General features: G+C 34.8%; 3 protein-coding genes across 3 annotated transcripts; 2 read left to right on the top strand and 1 right to left on the bottom strand.

The window, feature by feature from the left end:
* The first annotated feature begins 446 nt into the window (after positions 1–446).
* Positions 447–8,988, top strand: LOC119642970. Its single transcript, XM_038042306.1, has 5 exons — positions 447–718; positions 2,739–3,002; positions 3,067–3,264; positions 4,282–4,452; positions 5,262–8,988. The coding sequence occupies exons 2-5, from the start codon at positions 2,754–2,756 to the stop codon at positions 6,615–6,617; spliced, it is 1,974 nt and encodes a 657-aa protein (XP_037898234.1). The 5' UTR covers positions 447–718; positions 2,739–2,753; the 3' UTR covers positions 6,618–8,988.
* On the bottom strand, positions 7,084–11,151 carry LOC119642971 (mitochondrial chaperone BCS1). The gene has a single exon (XM_038042307.1). The coding sequence runs from the start codon at positions 11,003–11,005 to the stop codon at positions 9,725–9,727; it is 1,281 nt and encodes a 426-aa protein (XP_037898235.1). The 5' UTR covers positions 11,006–11,151; the 3' UTR covers positions 7,084–9,724.
* A 660-nt stretch (positions 11,152–11,811) lies between these two features.
* On the top strand, positions 11,812–14,528 carry LOC119642986 (DET1 homolog). The gene is made up of 4 exons (XM_038042326.1): positions 11,812–12,297; positions 12,369–13,090; positions 13,431–13,750; positions 13,809–14,528. The coding sequence occupies exons 1-4, from the start codon at positions 12,048–12,050 to the stop codon at positions 14,245–14,247; spliced, it is 1,731 nt and encodes a 576-aa protein (XP_037898254.1). The 5' UTR covers positions 11,812–12,047; the 3' UTR covers positions 14,248–14,528.
* The last annotated feature ends 4,259 nt before the right edge of the window (positions 14,529–18,787 follow it).

Genomic DNA, 18,787 nt, shown 5'->3' with positions numbered 1-18,787 from the left:
ATCACAATAATAATGATATGAAACGAAATTGATTAGACTTTTAATTAACTTGATCATATGTTCCCAGTTTAAATTTCACCACCCAATTTCAACTTTTTCTCACCTTTAAAAAAAAACAATGAAAATAAACGAGTAACGTGGCGTATGAAATACTTGTAGTATGTAGAAATCGCATTTTTCTTGTTAAAATAATGTCAGCAAATTATAACGCTGATTCACAAAAGTGAGAAAATGCTTCAAATATCATATATATATCCGACACTAGTTGTCACCCCATTAAAAATGTTCATTAAATTACTTTTTCGATTAACAAAAGATACTTTCTTGCTTTATGTTTGCACGCCCTCTAGCATTAACTCATGACATTCATTCACAGTCATTGTCGTTTGAGGGTTGACTTTTAATACAGATTGTAGCAACGTTGTGTGGCTACAAATTTTTTTAATGGAAATTGAGACCACTTTATGATGAACATTTAATAAATACGTTTTCCCAAACAGAAAATATGTAATCAACATAATCTAAAAAAATAAGAAGAGGATAACATTTGATAAACTATTTATCAGTACAAGATTTTAAAACAAATTTGGAAAATTTCAAGTGAAAATAATGAAAATCATGAAGATTATGAAATGCGTATAATAATAATTTTGCATTCTTTGTTAGTGATTTGCTTATATGGAAAGTTAAATACGATTGAATTCATCTACACTTTTTGGTAAGCTAAGCTTCGCAAAATATATATATACAGATATAAACACATTGCGCTCTAAATGATATCGCTTTAGAATTGAAGACAACCGCCGTCATTTGTCTCCCTTAGAAAACTATAAAAAGCAAATGATAAGACTAAACTAAAATGTGAGTTTTGCTTTGTATTTCCAGCATATGCCCCAATATACGGACAAATTTGTGGACAATAAAAATAAAATAGAATCGTTTTCTATTACATTATGTAGAGAACCAAATGCAGACGTATTTACGGCATTGTGCTGGTCAATTTATCTTAATTAAGCGTGTTAAGCTCGAATACTCGGAAGGAAAATTAAAAATAGTTAAGATGAAAAAAATTTCTTAGCATTCGGAAATGCTAAATACCCTTTTAGTATAACTAAAGATTGCATTAACTTTCCTTAATCCTCTTTAGTTCCAAATTTTTTCTATGTAATAAGGGTAAAGATTATGAAATGGTTCCCGTTTTTCAACCAAGTGCGGGAGTAGGAGGGAGCATTTATTTTCTTTTTTGTCGATTCTGCATCATTTTTTACTAAGTCTTTTTTTTCCAATCTATAAATGTGGTATTCATTATTTATAAAAGAAAAGAAAGCATAGAGAAATCCTGGAAACAAACAGAATGCGCTAGGAGACTTGTGATAGGACCCTATTTGCTTACAGGTCTGTTTATTTGTTTCGTTTCCGGTGAAGAGAGCGCAAAAGCTCGAATCATGATGAATGTAACTAAAGAATTAATTAATTGGTTTAGCATATTATGAATTTACAGGTGTTACCGTGAAAGCTTGAGTGCGTTGAGTTTCAGAGCTTCAAAACATTAACAAAACGCGGATTTTCCGATTTCGGGCAGAAAGGCGATGCTGTTTATTGGTTTGTTGAATAACTCCTCGCTGTTTTTTCATGAAAATTATGGCTTCATCTAAAAAAGACAATAAAAAGCCTGCTACTGAAAGTATCATCCATCCCTTGCCAAACCTCTTTTCCCGTTGGCATCATTTCAATATCATGTCATTAAAATTACACGTCCTTTGAGAATTTTCAAGAATCAACCTATTTTTTGACATTTTCATGGGAATTTATATGCCGCTCAACTAGGCTATTTGCCAGAAGCGGCAATATCGAGTGGGTACAGGAAGGTGGCATGTTCCAACCTAGAGATGATGTTGTAAGGACAGTTTTGCTTTGTGCGGCTAAATTTAGTCAGATCGGAAAAATCATCGTGTATTCATTTTTGACTTTTTGCGTCGCGTCGATATTAGCTTTGTCATCGATGTTAATGGTCTGTCTAGCTTGCATCAAAGTTGAGTTTTGTAGCGCATCAATTGATCATAACGACTCGGAAACAGTATTCTATGATTGAAGCAAAAGTAAATTTTTCCGCAAACATTTGTTTACAATAATGTTTGGTATTTTTGATACTAAAATTAATAAAGTTGTATGTACTTCAACGAAATGACATGCATTGAATTTCGTGTTTGGTTACAGTACTTCCAGCGAGAACTTTTTCAAAGTGCAATAATATGTCTGCTTCTTTGGGATCTTATGGATTTGATAAAAAGTTGCTGGAATTCCTTAAATTTTGCGCTGTACGGTAAAAAGGTCAATTAAAGACTTGATTTACTGAACTTTTATTCCGCTTTAAGTTGCTATGTGCGGATTCATTTTTCAATATCATTCATTATATCTCTGTCCTTGATATTTAACGTGAAAGCAGATAATGTATTAAGGTATAAAAAAAGCGCAACTTATTATTACAATTTAGTTAGACCAAAGAAAAAAATTCCAGTGCTTTTAGTCCTACTTTTACTTGGGATAAGCGCTAACAATCAATGCCTTTCTTTTTTTTTAAAAAAGATGGTTAGATGGTTAATTATTTTATGGTGATTATTACCTTCAAACAGCTTCAAGCAGAACTTAAAAGAAGTTGTAGGATATTTTGTCAAACGTGTTTATTTTCAGTTTTATTCATTATCATATCGAGTTTTGACAACATTTTTTAATTTTAGACATTAAAAAGCGAAATGGATGAACACGAAGAATTACAGCAGAATAATATGATATCAAATCTGCCATTGCTGTTCGCCAACGGTTACCCGACGTCCTTAGAAAAAATAACGGAGTCACAGCTGGAGACTTTTATACCTTTCATGGTACAATGTTCTTTGGGCCATATTAACTTGCAGGGTAAAATAGATTGCAGTGAACCAGAATGGTGGCCCGAAGACTTATCATTCTCCATTCCTCTAATAAAACCAAAAAAATTCAAAGGGGTACGTAAAAATCAAAACAAATATAAATAAATATACAAAATATTTTTTACTTATTGGATTTTAGAGTTGGATCGCGAAGCTTAAGGACGTCGTATTAATTTGCTACCAATTTCATAAAAGTGTTTTCCTCCTGAGGTTTTGTAACGATTTATCATTGTATGAACACGCGAGTTTAAGATTTATCAACAACTACAATTCCACCACATCTCTTTTTGACAGAAGAAGTAACAAACTGCTCGTTACATTCAGAAATGAAAATATGGTAAGTGAACATCTGTATTCCAGCATTTACTTTTAGGCTGACTTATTTTAAATGCTTACTTTTATATCCACTGACACAACAGAGGTTAATATATAGATCTTCCAAGTTTCTACAGCGCCAGCTTTCCTTATTTTCCCTAATTTTATTTTGTAGAGAACAAGTTGTAAGACTAGACGATTTTCAAGGACATTTTTGTTTTTAGTGAATTAAAAAAAAAATTTTAAGAACATGGTTTGCATATGTCGAATTTGTTATTTCTTCGTTATTTATTTCACGTATGTTCGTTAAAATGTATACCCGAAAATGTTGACAAAGGGTTTTTATATAGTTGTCTTGACTTGTAATCGAAGACTATAATGTCAAATCTTGTAAGGATTCTCTAATTCATATATCGCAACATTGTTCGAGCTCCCTAGTCATGTAAATGTATGTGTCGATAAAATACGCTGATTGGAGTTTTTTTACCATTACGATTCATATATTAATGAAAATTAATCTCTCCTAAAAAATCACATTCATGTGGATGTTATTAATGTAATCGCGTCCATATCAAGATTGGTGGCTTTAAAGAAAAAGTATTGTAGCTACTAATTTCATCTTGTGAGACTTGGTCGCTTAGATACTGAATAACTAATCTTCAACTTCTTTAAAAGGCTAATATCCTGATCGACTAAGAGATAAAGAACATACCGAGTCGCAAGGCTTATAAACGGAACCCCTTGAAAATTCGTTAAATTCGATTTTTTAATTATATCAACTTTGTAAAAGGCGACTCATCGTTTCTATGATCGAACTAAAACTAGCTATTTCTATCAAATAGACAGTGATGAACACATTCAACTGTACATATGACCGAAAAAAGGTGAAGGGTTCGCTTTGTTAAATGGTTCCTTTATTTTTGGGAAGCGATCAGTGCGGATACCGCGAGAGTTTCCATGCAATTTTTGTTTTTCATTAATTTTTCGTTTTATTTATTTTTTAAATGATAGGCAATTCTTATTTTCACATTTTTTATAGTCGTATGATCAACCACAAAGGCTACGTAAGTGTCTTCTGCAACAAAAATCTAAAAATGGTCCGCACACAAATAGTGGTCTGCAACAACAAATAATGGTTGAACCGGCGCCCTTCGATATATACCTATGCGATAATTGCGATGCCGAATTATATTCTACAGAAGCAATACTGGTAATTTTGATTTAAATATAATTTGCAACTTTATACTTATCATAATTCCCTATATGTGCTGTGTACTACGAATGTGAAATAGTTATTGCACTATTAACAAAACATTAAAAGACTGATTTCATAAGGTACTTACCGTTTGGCCAATTAATCTTCATTTATCGCAACGACTTCAAGTGTGACTTCAAATATATACATATAGAAAAACATACATATATGCACTACCGTCGTATCTGTTTTTCATAAATAATGAGCAAAAAAGCCAATTTTTTTTTGCGTTTAGAAACAAAAGTGCGTTTAGTTCACGTTATATGTTGTGCGTGTCCTGCGTGCAAGAACGTCCAATGTTTCTGCCGTATCGGACACGCAATACTCGGAAATATTCCCCAAAGACATTACGGGCAGACGGTCAGACGAACATGTCTACATCAAAATTTAATGCTGATTGACAATGTATATACTTTCGAGGTTCTTTAGAATCTTCTTGGAAGAATGAATATCTCCATCCTTTTGGTGGCGGATATAGGAAAAAGGAAATAGTAAACTGGGTTTCATTTTTTATTTGCGACTTGTTTTGCAGAAGTTTTATCATTCTAAATATCATGCAAGCGATCTGATTATTGAGAATTAATTTATCCCGCTGGTGTATACATCTGTAGAAAGTTATAGCGTTGGTTATGATTTGTTTTTATTTTCGCATATGTTTATACTTTAGTTTATACTTTAGTATATCGAGGGGAAATTTTTCACAACAACAATTAATTGCAAATTGTTTATAATTAACGATGCTTTTGTTTCTTGTCTGTTGGAAGGAACATGAAAAAACTTGTAGCGTTGAAGACGAGGTAATATTATGTGACACGCCAGAACCTGCCGATATTGATAACACTAAATCTGGTCAACATAATGTTGCTGAAAATAACGAACTTCGCATAGGATTTTTAATGAACTTTAATTTGAAATACAAGTCTGACGTGGGATCAGCAAAAAAGAATGAGGCCTTAAAGCCATTATCGCACTGCAGTCAAGAAGACAACAAATTAATAATTGCTGAAAAAAATAGACGTATATCACGACGAAATCGTACAGTGCATTCAATGTCGCGCTGCTCAACCATACCCTTATCATCTCCAGCGGGACAACTACTTTTACGTACTACAAAAAGTATGGTAACATGTCAGTATCTTAGCGAACGCTTGGAACGCGTTGAAAGGTTTTGCCATGCACCAATATTATCGAAAACGAATTCCCGGCCAAAATACTTGGAGAAAAAGTTTGCTCTGGGTACACCACACTGCAGTTTTAAGAAACCCGCTGAATACAGTAATCACCTCTACGTATTTCCTCGGCGACAGTTCTCACAGAAACGCCGAAGCGAAAACTTCCGTTTATTAAATTCAACGCTATTGAGGAGATGTCGCCCAATATCTGTAAGGTTGAAAAAAATTGGTGATTCCAAACTGAAAATGAAACACAATTCTTCTAATTGCAAACTTAATATAAAATTAACTCGGGATAATCCGCGTAGTTCTCATTGGAAGATATCGTCTTCTCCCTCTACAGAAATAATTGTAGACACGATAGACTTGTGTACGTCTGATGAAGAAGAGAATATCAGCAAGCGACCGATGTCTCCATCGCCCACCTTGAGTGATTACAACAACTTAGACGTAAACGCCGCGTCGCCAGCACAGATAAAAAGTGAATTTGCTCCTAATGTCACATTGCTGCCGATACCACATTCTTCGATAAACAAAGCACATCCTTCGCAAAAAAGCCATATAATTCACAAAAATGACAATACTTCATTTAAAGAATGTGTCACTGCAGAACCAAAAGCGGTTAAACCCTTACGCCCTTCCGTTTACATATTACATAATTACGTACCTAATCCATTAGCTGCTGCAATACTCAATGCAACTTCATCGAAAGAAACTCAAAGTAGCTTTCAAAAGCAATCTAGTTCTAAACGGCCTAATAGCACTTCAAACACAATTATATCTACAAATTCTGTGTGGTTTAGTTCTGCTGGCAACAATTCTCACGATGAGGTGAACTGCGAAATAGTCGAACCGGCATCTACGCTTTTGCTAGATACTGAAAGAATATCACATAATTTGCCTACAGTGCTTCCCACACATATAATATCAATTGATCTGACATCCTAAAATGCAAACAGCAAGATGCCAAAAACTATTTTCTACAATTTAATGCTGCAACACATGGAATTATTTTTTCGTGTTACACTTACCCTTTATTTTATTGACATGTTCTACGCCTTAAAAGCTAGCATTCCGTTGGTTCTAATGAACGAATCGTACAAAAGGGAATTTTATTAATCTAGGTAATTCTAGAAATCTATAAATCTGTGTTGATATGAAAAAGGATTCTAAAATATGGGAAAAATGGGAAATTTAAAAAAAAAAACTTTCTTTAAACTCTTCATAGCAGCTGTTTATATAAAGTCGAATGACAGGAAGCAGTTTAAAAGATCGACCATAAAATTATAGATTTGAATCACTTTCGTAGAGTGATCCAATTCTCTTTGTTTTTGGCCATGCAGATATAAAATACCATGTGCGACTTTTCGTCTGTTTGAGCTAAATTCAAATTAATATATTCATTTTCTTTGACTTTGGAAAGTTAACAATCTCTACTCCTGGGAATAATTTAAATGTTGAAGGCAGGATTTAAACTTACGCAATCTTCACAAAGAGTAGTTAAAATTAAATGATGTGTGCTTAGCACTTAGTATGCGCCCATCAGTGAAGCTTGTTTTCCGTTTCCACGACGTACGAATGTTGTTGTTGGTTGGACGTCCGTGTCGATCTGTCGGTTGGCCGTTGTTGGAAGTTGAAGAGATGAAAATAATCGGACGTAATCCCCGTGAATAAAAAAGAACCAAAACATGTATTACAGCATAAATATTACCAAGTGTGTGCATACGTTTATGCTGACCAAGTAATACTTAAGTGAAAAAGTGGACCTTAAAGCCATCGACCTAATAATTTGCAGTCTAAAACGTAAGCGAAAGAGCCTACATCCCGATTAACGTAACTTTTGCTCTTATTACATTATAATCTCACTTAACAAATAATTTTCAAATTGCAATTGGTTTAAAAAAACAAAAAAACGGGTATTAAAAGATCCGTCACGTGGTGAACCTAAGTTTATTTTAAACTTTGGAAAAGAATAAAACTAAGAAATCCACGCAGGAGCCATTAAAAACTTACTGGCAAATTATTCATTCTCAGTAGATGTGACATTCTGAGTATTCATGACATTTACCCTTCTAGTTTCAAAGCTAGCCAGTAGACATAAAAAAATTGTTAGTTCGATATTTTTCCATTGCTTTCACGAATGGGATATACGTCGCATATATTCGTACAAGCGCTTTTATATAATATATAATCTTATATATATATAAATGTATAAAAAAGGAGCATTTATATCCCCTTGAACGTCTCCTGACTAGTTTTATTCGCGTCGGATATACCCTGTCTTGCGATTCGTACCGGTTATGGAAGTTTTTAAATCGCACTGAATGAGACATTTTCCCAATAACAATAAAAATTCGGTTACACATACTATTTTCGGGCTTTATTAATGAAACTTGCTCCAATAAATCTACTTTCTTTAAATTACTTATAATCAATTCTGAGTTTTTGTTGCTTTATATCTTATTAGTTAATTTTTTCATTCATTCAGTCATTGGTATTTATATGCGATTTAAATCCAGCAGTGAGGCAGATTTTTTTGGATTCCGAAAAAGGGAGAAAAGATGTAATGTATAAAATGGTGAAGTGCACTCTCTGTTATATAAGACCTTGAGCATTATCCGCGTTAGAAAAAAATTCAAAAGTTATTTATATTTATGAAATGTAAAATCTTTTTTTAGTGTTTTAATTATAAATTTATGTTTGTAACTTGAATTTTATAAATATATGAATACAACTTTGATACACTCGATCATCGTTGAGAGCATATGCTTTCTTTCCTCAAGTGTTTAATAAAGTTAAAGTGAAATCAAAAGCAAATATTTTTTAACGACAAATTACCACTAAAGCAAAGTCTGACATTGCTCAACATACTATTATATTTCGTAATATATGAAGTATCTTCTTCGTTCTGATTTTGCTAACATTCTTTAGATTACGTTCGTACCAATAGATTGCTAATTTACAATACCGTGGACGTTTGCAAAGTTGGAACAATATGAATAAAATCGTTTGAGCGAGTTGTAGACACGCGCTTTCAACATCAATTCTTCTCGACCACTCATTTCTTCTGTTCAACTTCTCTTTTTCTCCCGGCTGGAGCAAATTCTTTACCGTAAACTTTTCGAAGCAGTTCACGCCTATCCCATTTCATTCTGATGTTTTTATTAATTATCTTGTCTGCTAGATATTCCATTAAATTAATGTTCATTCCTAACTGATTTTCAGGAAATTTATGTTAGTAATGAAGCATCGAAAAGTTTTATTTACTTTTACAACTTTCGCAGTGTTTTTGGGAAATATCCGTCCAACGGAATTAAAAGGAAGAAATCATCTTGCGATGGACGTGCACCAAGATACAGCCGGTCATATAATGACTTTCCAAAATAAGGAATTATGTAGGAAGTGGAAGAAAAATAGGTCCGCTTCATTTAAGTTAATCTATAAAGACTTAGGTGTGTGGACGGTCGCGTTTTTTCGATATAACTTTTTAAAAAATGTTTGGTATGTGTAAAAATAATTTTTATCAACATGAAAAATTATAAAAAACGAGGACAAAGTAAACTTTCGTAAAAACAGTAGTAGATTAAAAAAACATATTTTGTGTTTATGTTCAAATGAAACTGCCAACAATGAGAATAGTATTGAATTTTAAACGCCAAAGACATAATTGCAAAAAGAAAGTGCGTAGTTTACGTGTAAATAAGCCGAAGAACTTCGAATATCTTATGCAAAATCAGTAGCAAGCCATGGGGAAAGTTCGCGCAATTATATACCAGTCATATTCTTGAGTCCACACTGACATTTGTAGAGTAATGCGCCATATTTTTACATCGTTTATTTGCAACTATTCTCATTTTATAGAAATGTATTTTCTTAAAAGTCTCTTTTAAAATGTTTATGACAAAAGTGGATAACCGGGCTGGTCCGAAGATCAAAACTATCAATTACAGTTGCTTTTGCCATATTTTCATTTTGCTCGAAGTTTTTATTAGAACAACTTTGCTAGAGAAATTTTTTTATCTAATTATCGAGTGTATGACGTAGACATATTTGGCCTATCTTCTATCTTCACGTATTTGATCAACATTTGCAACTACAATTTCTGGTGAAGAGGATTTGTGCTTCATAAAGTATCCCTGGATTTGTGCCGGACTGACGGTGCAACCAAGAGCTGATACATTTTCTGCAAATTGTTCAAGAACATGCGTCGGGAGGTTTTGTTGATTATAAAATCGTTTGAACATTTCAGTTAGTTGATGAGCTGAACAATATCCGATATACTCTTTTACGTCTACCCTACCCGGCCTAATAAGGGCGGGATCCAGTTTCTCCAGATAATTGGTAGTCATGAAAACAATGCGAGCTTCTGTGGAAGCTACACCATCCAAGCAGTTAAGCAAACCGCTAAAAGTCACCCTATTGAGTCCTTCATAAGCAGATTTGTTGTGTGTATTCTCTTCGCGTGAAATGAATGCAGCATCAACATCTTCCAATAAAATTATTGTCTGCTCCGGTGCAACATTGAGCAAATGATTGAGACGATCGTCAGTTAAACCTCTCTCCGAAAGATTCAACAAGCTAATTCCATATTGCAATTCGCCAGCGAGTGAGGTTATAAAACTAGATTTACCACAGCCCGGTGGTCCATACAGCAAGTAACCCCTTCGATAAGGAATACCTCTCTCCGCATACCATTGCGAATTTTTTATAAACTCCTTGCAATCTGTTATTATTCGTTCACTGACTCCTTTATCTAAAACTACTGACCCAATAGGTCTACGACGACGGGGATGTCCGAAAGGCCTCCATTCGGGTCCCATGGAAGTATATACAATTGTTTTACCGTCTGTAGCATCTAAAGCCAATTGACGGGCCTCTTCTAGCATATCAAAGTACAGTTGTTTATCTCGCCCAAATGCTGTCAATGTTACTGACTCCCACGGTACACCCATATGAAGATCAAGTGTTTGTTGTTCACGTGTACGCTCCACTTGAATCCATACGCCTTTATAACGCATAAGATGCCTACCAACGCTGGGAATAAATTCATACTTTGTTTCAATTTTGCCAGTTTCTTTTTGAACGAAAGATGTTTCTACACTGAGATGCTGCGTTTCGCGCGCTCCTCGCAAGGTAATCCATTGCAAAAGCCACTGGTACGATTTGTCACGGCATGGTACTTCCAAGGTAATCATCATATGACGTCGAAATAATATAATACCTCCTTGCAATCCTTTACGTAATATAGCTGCACCAGCGCCAATTCCGAATAAACCAAATCCAGCCCCGAAATAAGGGTTATCTGACAAACTGCTTATAAATTCGCTAAATGGCATTTTTCTCTATTATACTAAATCCTACATTCTTTATATTTCAAAACAAATTACTGTACGAGTTTGAATTTTCTAAGATTGAAATTTATATGAGAAAAAAAAAAACGTAATCCGCAAACTCTCTAATCACAAGAAAAAATGAAGAAAGCAACTGAACAAGTGACGTTTATAAGTTGAAACAAAAGCAACAAATAAGAAAACCATATGAACCATATGATTTAAGGCGAAATAAAAAAAAAAAACACTCAAGCAACAGAACCACCCAAACATTTGTACGTTTAAAGTACATTCTAACAAGTGGTCGCTCATTTACTTGCTCTCTAAAGCAACAAAATTCGAAGTTCGCTCATTTACTTACTCTCTAAAGTAACAAAATTCGAAGACCTGTCCACATTGATACCATCGTATTATTCAGCAGATTCAGCGGCCAAGAAGTGCGTATAAACATATGCTAAATAATATTGCTAAGTTTAACGACAATATCTTGATATAGGGATAATAGAAATATTCGATTTATGGGAAAAATTGTTTCATTAAAAGCAGAATATTTTAGTAAGATTTCCTTGACTAAAACAACTGAAAAGCGTTTGTATATCAGCAATAAAAAAATGCTAGTGTGCGCGGGTCGTGATAGTTACCAATAAATCTCATTCATTCCCATCAGATTCGTTATTCACAACTTTCGCATTTTAAATGGCGTTAGGTAACTTGCTAATATTGTTATAGCCCATTTCTAATATGTGACATTTCGATTTAATTTTTGGAAAATAAATAAAAATATATATAATGCCGGATGCAACACTTGCGAGACTTGAAGGCTATTACTAACGTCAACAAGCAAATAGAAGACTCTGATGTTAACCCAAAGCGGGCCTGAAATCAACCTCGATTCACAGTCATCTGAGACTGAAAAACTTTGTGTTCACATTTCGCCTTTTTTTATACCAGGGCTATCATCTATCATTGACTCGCTGAATATTCAAGAAGAAGAAGGGAAAGAAGAAAGAATGCAAATTTTGCCACCATTTGTTAAACAAAAATAAAAATGATATCGCAGAATCTTTACCATCATTTAATTAATCGCGCTTCTGGTTGGCATCCTAGAGGCCAACGTCATCCCTCAGCGTCTCAATATCTTAATTATCAAAGAGAATTTTACAAATCCATAACGCCATCGTTAACAATCCAAAATGTGGATAAGCCTTTAGTATATTTGCGTAAATTTACTCCTGATGGTCAACTACTACTCGGTTTTTCCTATGATCAGTGTCATTTGGAAGTCTTCAAATATCAAGGTCATTTTCAGGTTTTTATTCGAATTTCTGAGTAGAAATCACTGAATTCATTAGCATTTTTCTTCTTCTAGGTGTCGGTTATGTTATGGATTTGCTGTTAACACAACAAGGAGAGTGTGTTACTGCCTCTGATAGTAGCCTTTACTCTTTACATATAAGACAGTGCATCTTTGAGCGGATGTTAAAAAGAGTTTACTGTCTACGGCTTGTAAAACAAAGTGGACCATTTAAATCACATATAAATAGGGAGTTCAGTGCATTTTTTAGAGACGGTACGTTTGTGTTGTTGGCGGCTGTTTCCGAATCATATTCTTCGTTTGATTCTTTTAAAAGACTAGTGGAATATGCCGACTTATGGGATGATATAGATCACTTCAATTACACATTTTTTTTAGTGAATTTGAAGTCAGGCATTGTTAGCGACAAATTAATATATAACGACGATTCTCTTATGTTGTCACATAATCGTAGTGTTTCGGTGTATGAGCATACTCTTGCTATCCTATCAAACTGCCGCCAGTGCATAGATTTGACTCAAATAGATTCGAACGGGAAATTTAAACGCCTTTTTACCTTGGGACCATTTGGAAGTGATCTGGACCGAGAAAGAATTCTAAGTACCCAACAACCAAGTTCCTGTGTTTATCATATCAGCACTGAGAGTTTTGATACCTTGCCACTGTCACATCTGAAACAAAAAATATTATCATACATGTATCGAAATATAATGGAAACTGAAGACAAATCGATCAGATTGAAAAAGCTGAAGGATTTTTACTTCAATTTTTCGCACGTAAGTTACGAACACACATGAAATGTTAAATATATGAAGGGGGGTGGGGGAATCGACATGTTAATATTTGCAAAGCGTGAATTCTCACGCTTGAATTGTACCTGTGTCTTGCCATTTTTAAGTTTTCTATCACACACAACAATGTTACAAAACGACTTAGTTACGACAATGCGACAACTGTTATAAATTGTTATAAATGGAATTACAAATTTAGTATTTGCCTGTTATTGGAAGGTTTGTAAACTTTTTAAATTATCATGAGTCTCATATAGCAGAACGTCTGCATTCCGAAGCAAATACTAGTCGAAGGGCTACATTTAAAACGTTTCCTTTTTCTAAGGTTGAACGGATGTTAATTTCCAAAATGCAATTGCTGGACAATAACAATATCTTTATGCGCTATGAAAGTCGGCCAACTCTATTGACAGAAGAGCGATCTTCGGCAGATACGTTAAATAAAAATAAAATCTCGTTTCCATTATACGTAATATACAATATTTCAGAACAAACTATTTTAAAAATATTTCCTAAAAACTCTGTCCAATTACTATACATTCTGCGCAATTTTTGTGACGATTTTCGTAATGTTCGATCGCTCCAAAATCAGTTACCGTCATCTTCTCCTAACAACAACGTTTATTTTCGGGCTGCTTTTGATTTGTAAGTGCCTTACTGATGAAGATCAAAGAATTTTTAAAGCAAAGATGTTCTTCCTTAGAGCAATTTCGTCAATACCGGGCGGTCAGTTGGAAGCTGCTTCACGTTTTAACTCAACATTACCCATTACTTCGCAAAGTTTCTCTACGAGTCCCTACTTGGATTATTCACTTTTTAATTATGATGATCGTTTAATATCTGCATGGGAAAGGCCGAAAGTTAACATATTAACTCCTATATGCTTTAGAGATCGCATCGCTAACGATATTAAATTTCGGTTATTTTTGGAAACTTCATTCAAAAATGGTCAGAGAGCAACTGAGGACTCTGGTTTGAGAATGTCGCAGCGGGAGTTGGTAACATTTATCTTTCATCCATATGAACCGTTTATAATAAGCATACAAAAAGTATGCAGAGGTTACACCATTAATTTTCATATTTACAATAAAAGATCTAGATTTAAAGTTCAAATACCATACAATATAGTGTATAAAATTTGATTTATGTGCTGTAAAAGTTGGGAAAAGCAGTTTTGTGAAGTCTATGCCCTGATTATGTATCTTTTAGTTAGCTTTCATTTAGAAGGCGTTCCTTGAAACCCATTTTGTTGAGTGTTATGTATGGTTTTCATCATACGAAATTCAATTCGTGAAAATAGAACGATACAAAAGTAACGAAGCCATACAAACGTAAATAAAAACAAAATCACGCAGCCGTAAATGCAATCGTAACGTAAAATTGTTGGTTTTTTATAAATGTTTAGAAGTCATAACATGATATATTGCGAGGCCAAGTAAGAAACCAAAGTGGGAGCATAAAAAAGTTTGGAAAAGCTCTGAGCTCTAAAATATTCTTCGGGGGCACGTTAAATATAGTCAACGTTACGATGAGAAAAAAATTTCAAAGTCAAGAAGCGTTAGCGGAGATTAAAGATGACTTTAGGCCGTTTTGTGATAGCAAATTACAGCTGGCCATGGAAAAGAACTAGTTAACTCGATCGCGTGAAGTCGAAAGTTAAAATTCAGATCAAGCCGACTAAATTTTCATTCAGTATTTTTATTTTGACCTTAAACTTTGAATTTTGTCTTTTTGTTGTTATTTTATATATTTACGCATTAACATAAGCATTTATCTATAAAGAGTATAAAGTGTTTTAAAATGCATTTTTTTTTTAACAACTTGTGACGTGCAAACTCGGGCACACCTCATTTTGCCGCTCCATCTGTTTTTGTTTTCCCGTGCAAAACAAATACATATATATACAAATATTTTACATGCTTAGTACACCCATATACAGAACATATATTATATCAAAGCAATCATCGCGCCATACAGGGTAAGCCAAGAAATATGCGTTTAAGGGAAGATAAATGCTGTTTTTTCATACAATTAAATAAAAGATTGCTAATTTTATAAACCACCTGTACGAATATATGTAAAAATTAACACCAAATATTCAAAAATATGCGAAAATCGAACGGCAGGTCTCTAAAAATTTACTAAAACTATTCAGAATGCGTTTATAAGGACTTTACTAACAGTCAGAGATGCTTTCAAAAAACTTGGGGCAGGGTTGGCCCATACCGCTCTTACCGTATGTGTATGGTCTGCTGAAGAGCTGGGATGTAAGCAGGCAGCTAAAACCATGAGGAGACTTTTATCACGTGAAAAAGCTGCTAAAGAAGATATCCGTCTGGCGAAAGAAAAATTTTATGGATTCGAAAAGGGTGAGAAAACGAAGACAATGGAACACCAAAGTGTGTTGGTCTTCGCAGCACGTAGTCTTCTCACTCCATTCAACGTACTGCTGAACAATTATCCCCGCACAACAAGTCAGCAGAAAATGGGGCCGGTGTTGGAAGAAAACATCAAAGCAGCTGAAGAGATGGGGCTGGACGTGAGGGCGGTCGTCTGCGATCGAAATCGAGCAAACATACCGCATACCCGAATATTTCAAAACAACGTATACAATAGAAAGCGGGCAGACGGCAGCACACATTGCATCCGGCTTTTGTACCACTATCCCCATTTAGTGAAAGCAATGCTAAATAAAATGGGGGAAGACAAAAACCATTTTGACGTCAATGTCTTGTCGATAGTGTCAGAAATGAGACCGCGCAGTTCTTCTTGCTGGCAACGGAGAGGCTGTATGCCGGCCTACAGCAAGACATTGGGATTAGCCCTTTCGAGGCAGACGATGGGCGATGTGCAGTTCGCGGCACTCCAAGCGGCAATCGACAACGAAGAATTTGAAGACAATGATGGAAAAGCGCAAAATATCTGCGACTTAACCACGATAATTACGAAGTTCACATACGTCTTCCATCGGGGAACCATCAGCATCGACATATGGACAGAGCTGAAAAAAGAACTGAAAGACGTAGAAGATTACTTGCAGAAAAAATTGATTGGGGACCAACTAGCTGCGGACATTCGCACAACAATCACGAACTTCGGATATCCGCACAACAATCACGAATTATTATAGTTATACCACATATAAAACTTATATTTACTTTACAAACTATATGTAAATATAAAAACTTACCCTGTTCATTTTCTCCAAACTCATACGCAATTTATCCATAATTTTGCCAAATCAGTTTTAATTAATTGATTATCGCTATATCCGCCGGTAGTTTCATGAAAACTCCAGTGGTCTAGATCCACTAAATAGCGTAGTTTTTGTTAATTTTTTATACGATTTAAGGTACTTTTTAAAAGTTTGATGTAAAAGTCCAGTGCTTATTCTACACCATACATACTGTGAGGACGTTTCGTCCCTTTCCTTATGGCTGGGGCAGCTCAGCGGCCCAGGGAAGGAATTACAAGAATATTTATTGGTTGCAGGGGTCTTTATTTTGTAGATTTCACTTACCCTTTACTTTCTTTTCTCACCGCTGAACGTCGACTTCCTACGTCTAAGACTCAAACGCCACTCCCTTCAACCTATTTTATTTCTCTACTCTTAACCTATCCTTAGCCTACGCTTAAATTAGGCTATTCTATTCTTAATCTATTCTTATTCTATGTCTTTTCTATTCTTATGCCATGCCTATGCTATTCTTATGCTAGCTTACTCTATTCTTATTCTAGCTTATTTACGGAGAACCCGTGTGTCCAAAACGGGGGACAACTTTGGGTCCTCACAATACGTAAACACATAATACTCATTGGAAACCTCCATGAATACATACTTAATATTAGGACCGTGTATTCATCTCATTTATAAGCATTTCCCCGTCTTGGCGGTCTAAAGAAGGATCATTTTATTTAGAATGTCATGCACTTGTATTCGAATACAAATACTGATGACCGGCCTTATACAGGTAAGGTGATACTCAGCCACAAAGTGGAGACGATCGTCTACAATTGCTTTTTAGTTTAGAATCTTATTGTTATAAGATTAGGGACATTTCTATCCCGACAGTGTTTGGTCTCTACCTTTGCACTCGCCGTTGTCCGCATTTATTTAGGACAGAGGAAGTCAGTTTACATTTCTGCTCTGACGCTGATGCCTGTTAGGTCTCCACTATTGCACTCATCGTCAGCCATACTGAGAAGGAAAATAGGACGAGCAAACGAGAGGCGATCTTCCCTAACGAGTGATGTTAAGGTATACGCGGACCTATCGAGCACGATTTAATCGTTTGATTTTTTTATATAGGGTAATAAAATTGTTATTCCTTATATCTTATTTCATTACAATTCAATTTGAAAGTGTAGAAGATATGCTGGATCTTATTATCGCACTTATTGGCGTCAACTGGGAGAGCTCTAGTGAAACGTCTACGCCATCATGAAAATAAGCTGCGGTCGCTGCAAAAGTTGAGTCCTGAATTTCCGCATTTTGCAAGCTCAAGCGTAAACGTTTGAACGCCTTTATGCCTTTATATTGCTCGGTAACAAAAGTAAGAATTGTGTTAGACTATGTATTGTATGGTATTTAGTGATCGTCCTTGTTCGACTATAATGTTCTTACTTGTTTTATGTTGAATTACAATTATGATATAATCATAAATCATAAAGCATTGAAAATTATACTTTTTTGTCTTTAATTTTTTTATATGATAGGGTATTTAAAATTGCTCCAGTATGTCCAAAATTTTCATACCAATTTAGAATGCCGAACTACTACTACTTAGCCACGTTCGCCGAGAAATTTTAAAAATTCGAATGCCCCATTTCCCATTCCCATATAATGATATTTCAAAATAGGGCGTTATATGGGGAGTGGCGAAAAATTGGATGCACCATGTCCGTCCTTGGGTCAAAACACATCAGTATGCCAAATTTCATGAAAATATCTTAAAAATTGCAAGCTGTAGCTTGAGCACAGGAAGGTTGTGGCTTAAATCAATTCAGAGTACGATTCTGAATCGATCGATACAATAAAAGGTGAGTCTATCTTAAGCCCTTCTGCGTGTTACATGCGTGTTACGCACTCACTTAACATACTCTATACCACAAGTGGTGTAGGGTACAAAAATAGTACTTCTGTTGAGTATTTCAATGCAACATTCAATGCAATAGAAGCAAAGCTATTAAATTAGCACACCTTTCTGTGGTTTTACATTCTGAGCAAGAAGATACAAACAGAACAAGGGTGCTGCATGGAATGCTTAACTAAAAATCGCTATTGAGAACCTCCAGACCCCAACAACTCTAAAGTAAAGACAAAACGTATGATCTGGGACATGCAGATTCTCTTTATGCGCTCACTGATGTCGTATGCAAAGATTGATGACGCAGCATTGATTATAAGTTTTGACGAATTAAGGTTACTAATCAGGCAATCGGAGTAAAAAACCAAAAAATGTTAATTAATTTACTTACTTTTGACATATCTCAAATATTTTGCGTTGGTTGAGTTGTCTTTAAGTAAACAGTACTGTTTGGAATGTATTCTATTTTAAAATTACAGATTTTTTCATTTATGAATGCAGGGGGTAATCATATATGAAAAATTTAGCTTCGGTGGGTAATCATGTCACCAGATGATTATCGCCGGGCTTTTTTTGGGAGATAATCGATTATCGC

The sequence above is a fragment of the Glossina fuscipes genome, unplaced genomic scaffold (assembly GCF_014805625.2).
Source record: "Glossina fuscipes isolate IAEA_lab_2018 unplaced genomic scaffold, Yale_Gfus_2 303, whole genome shotgun sequence".
Classification (NCBI taxonomy): domain Eukaryota; kingdom Metazoa; phylum Arthropoda; class Insecta; order Diptera; family Glossinidae; genus Glossina; species Glossina fuscipes.
This window is presented reverse-complemented; position numbering and strand designations above follow the sequence as displayed.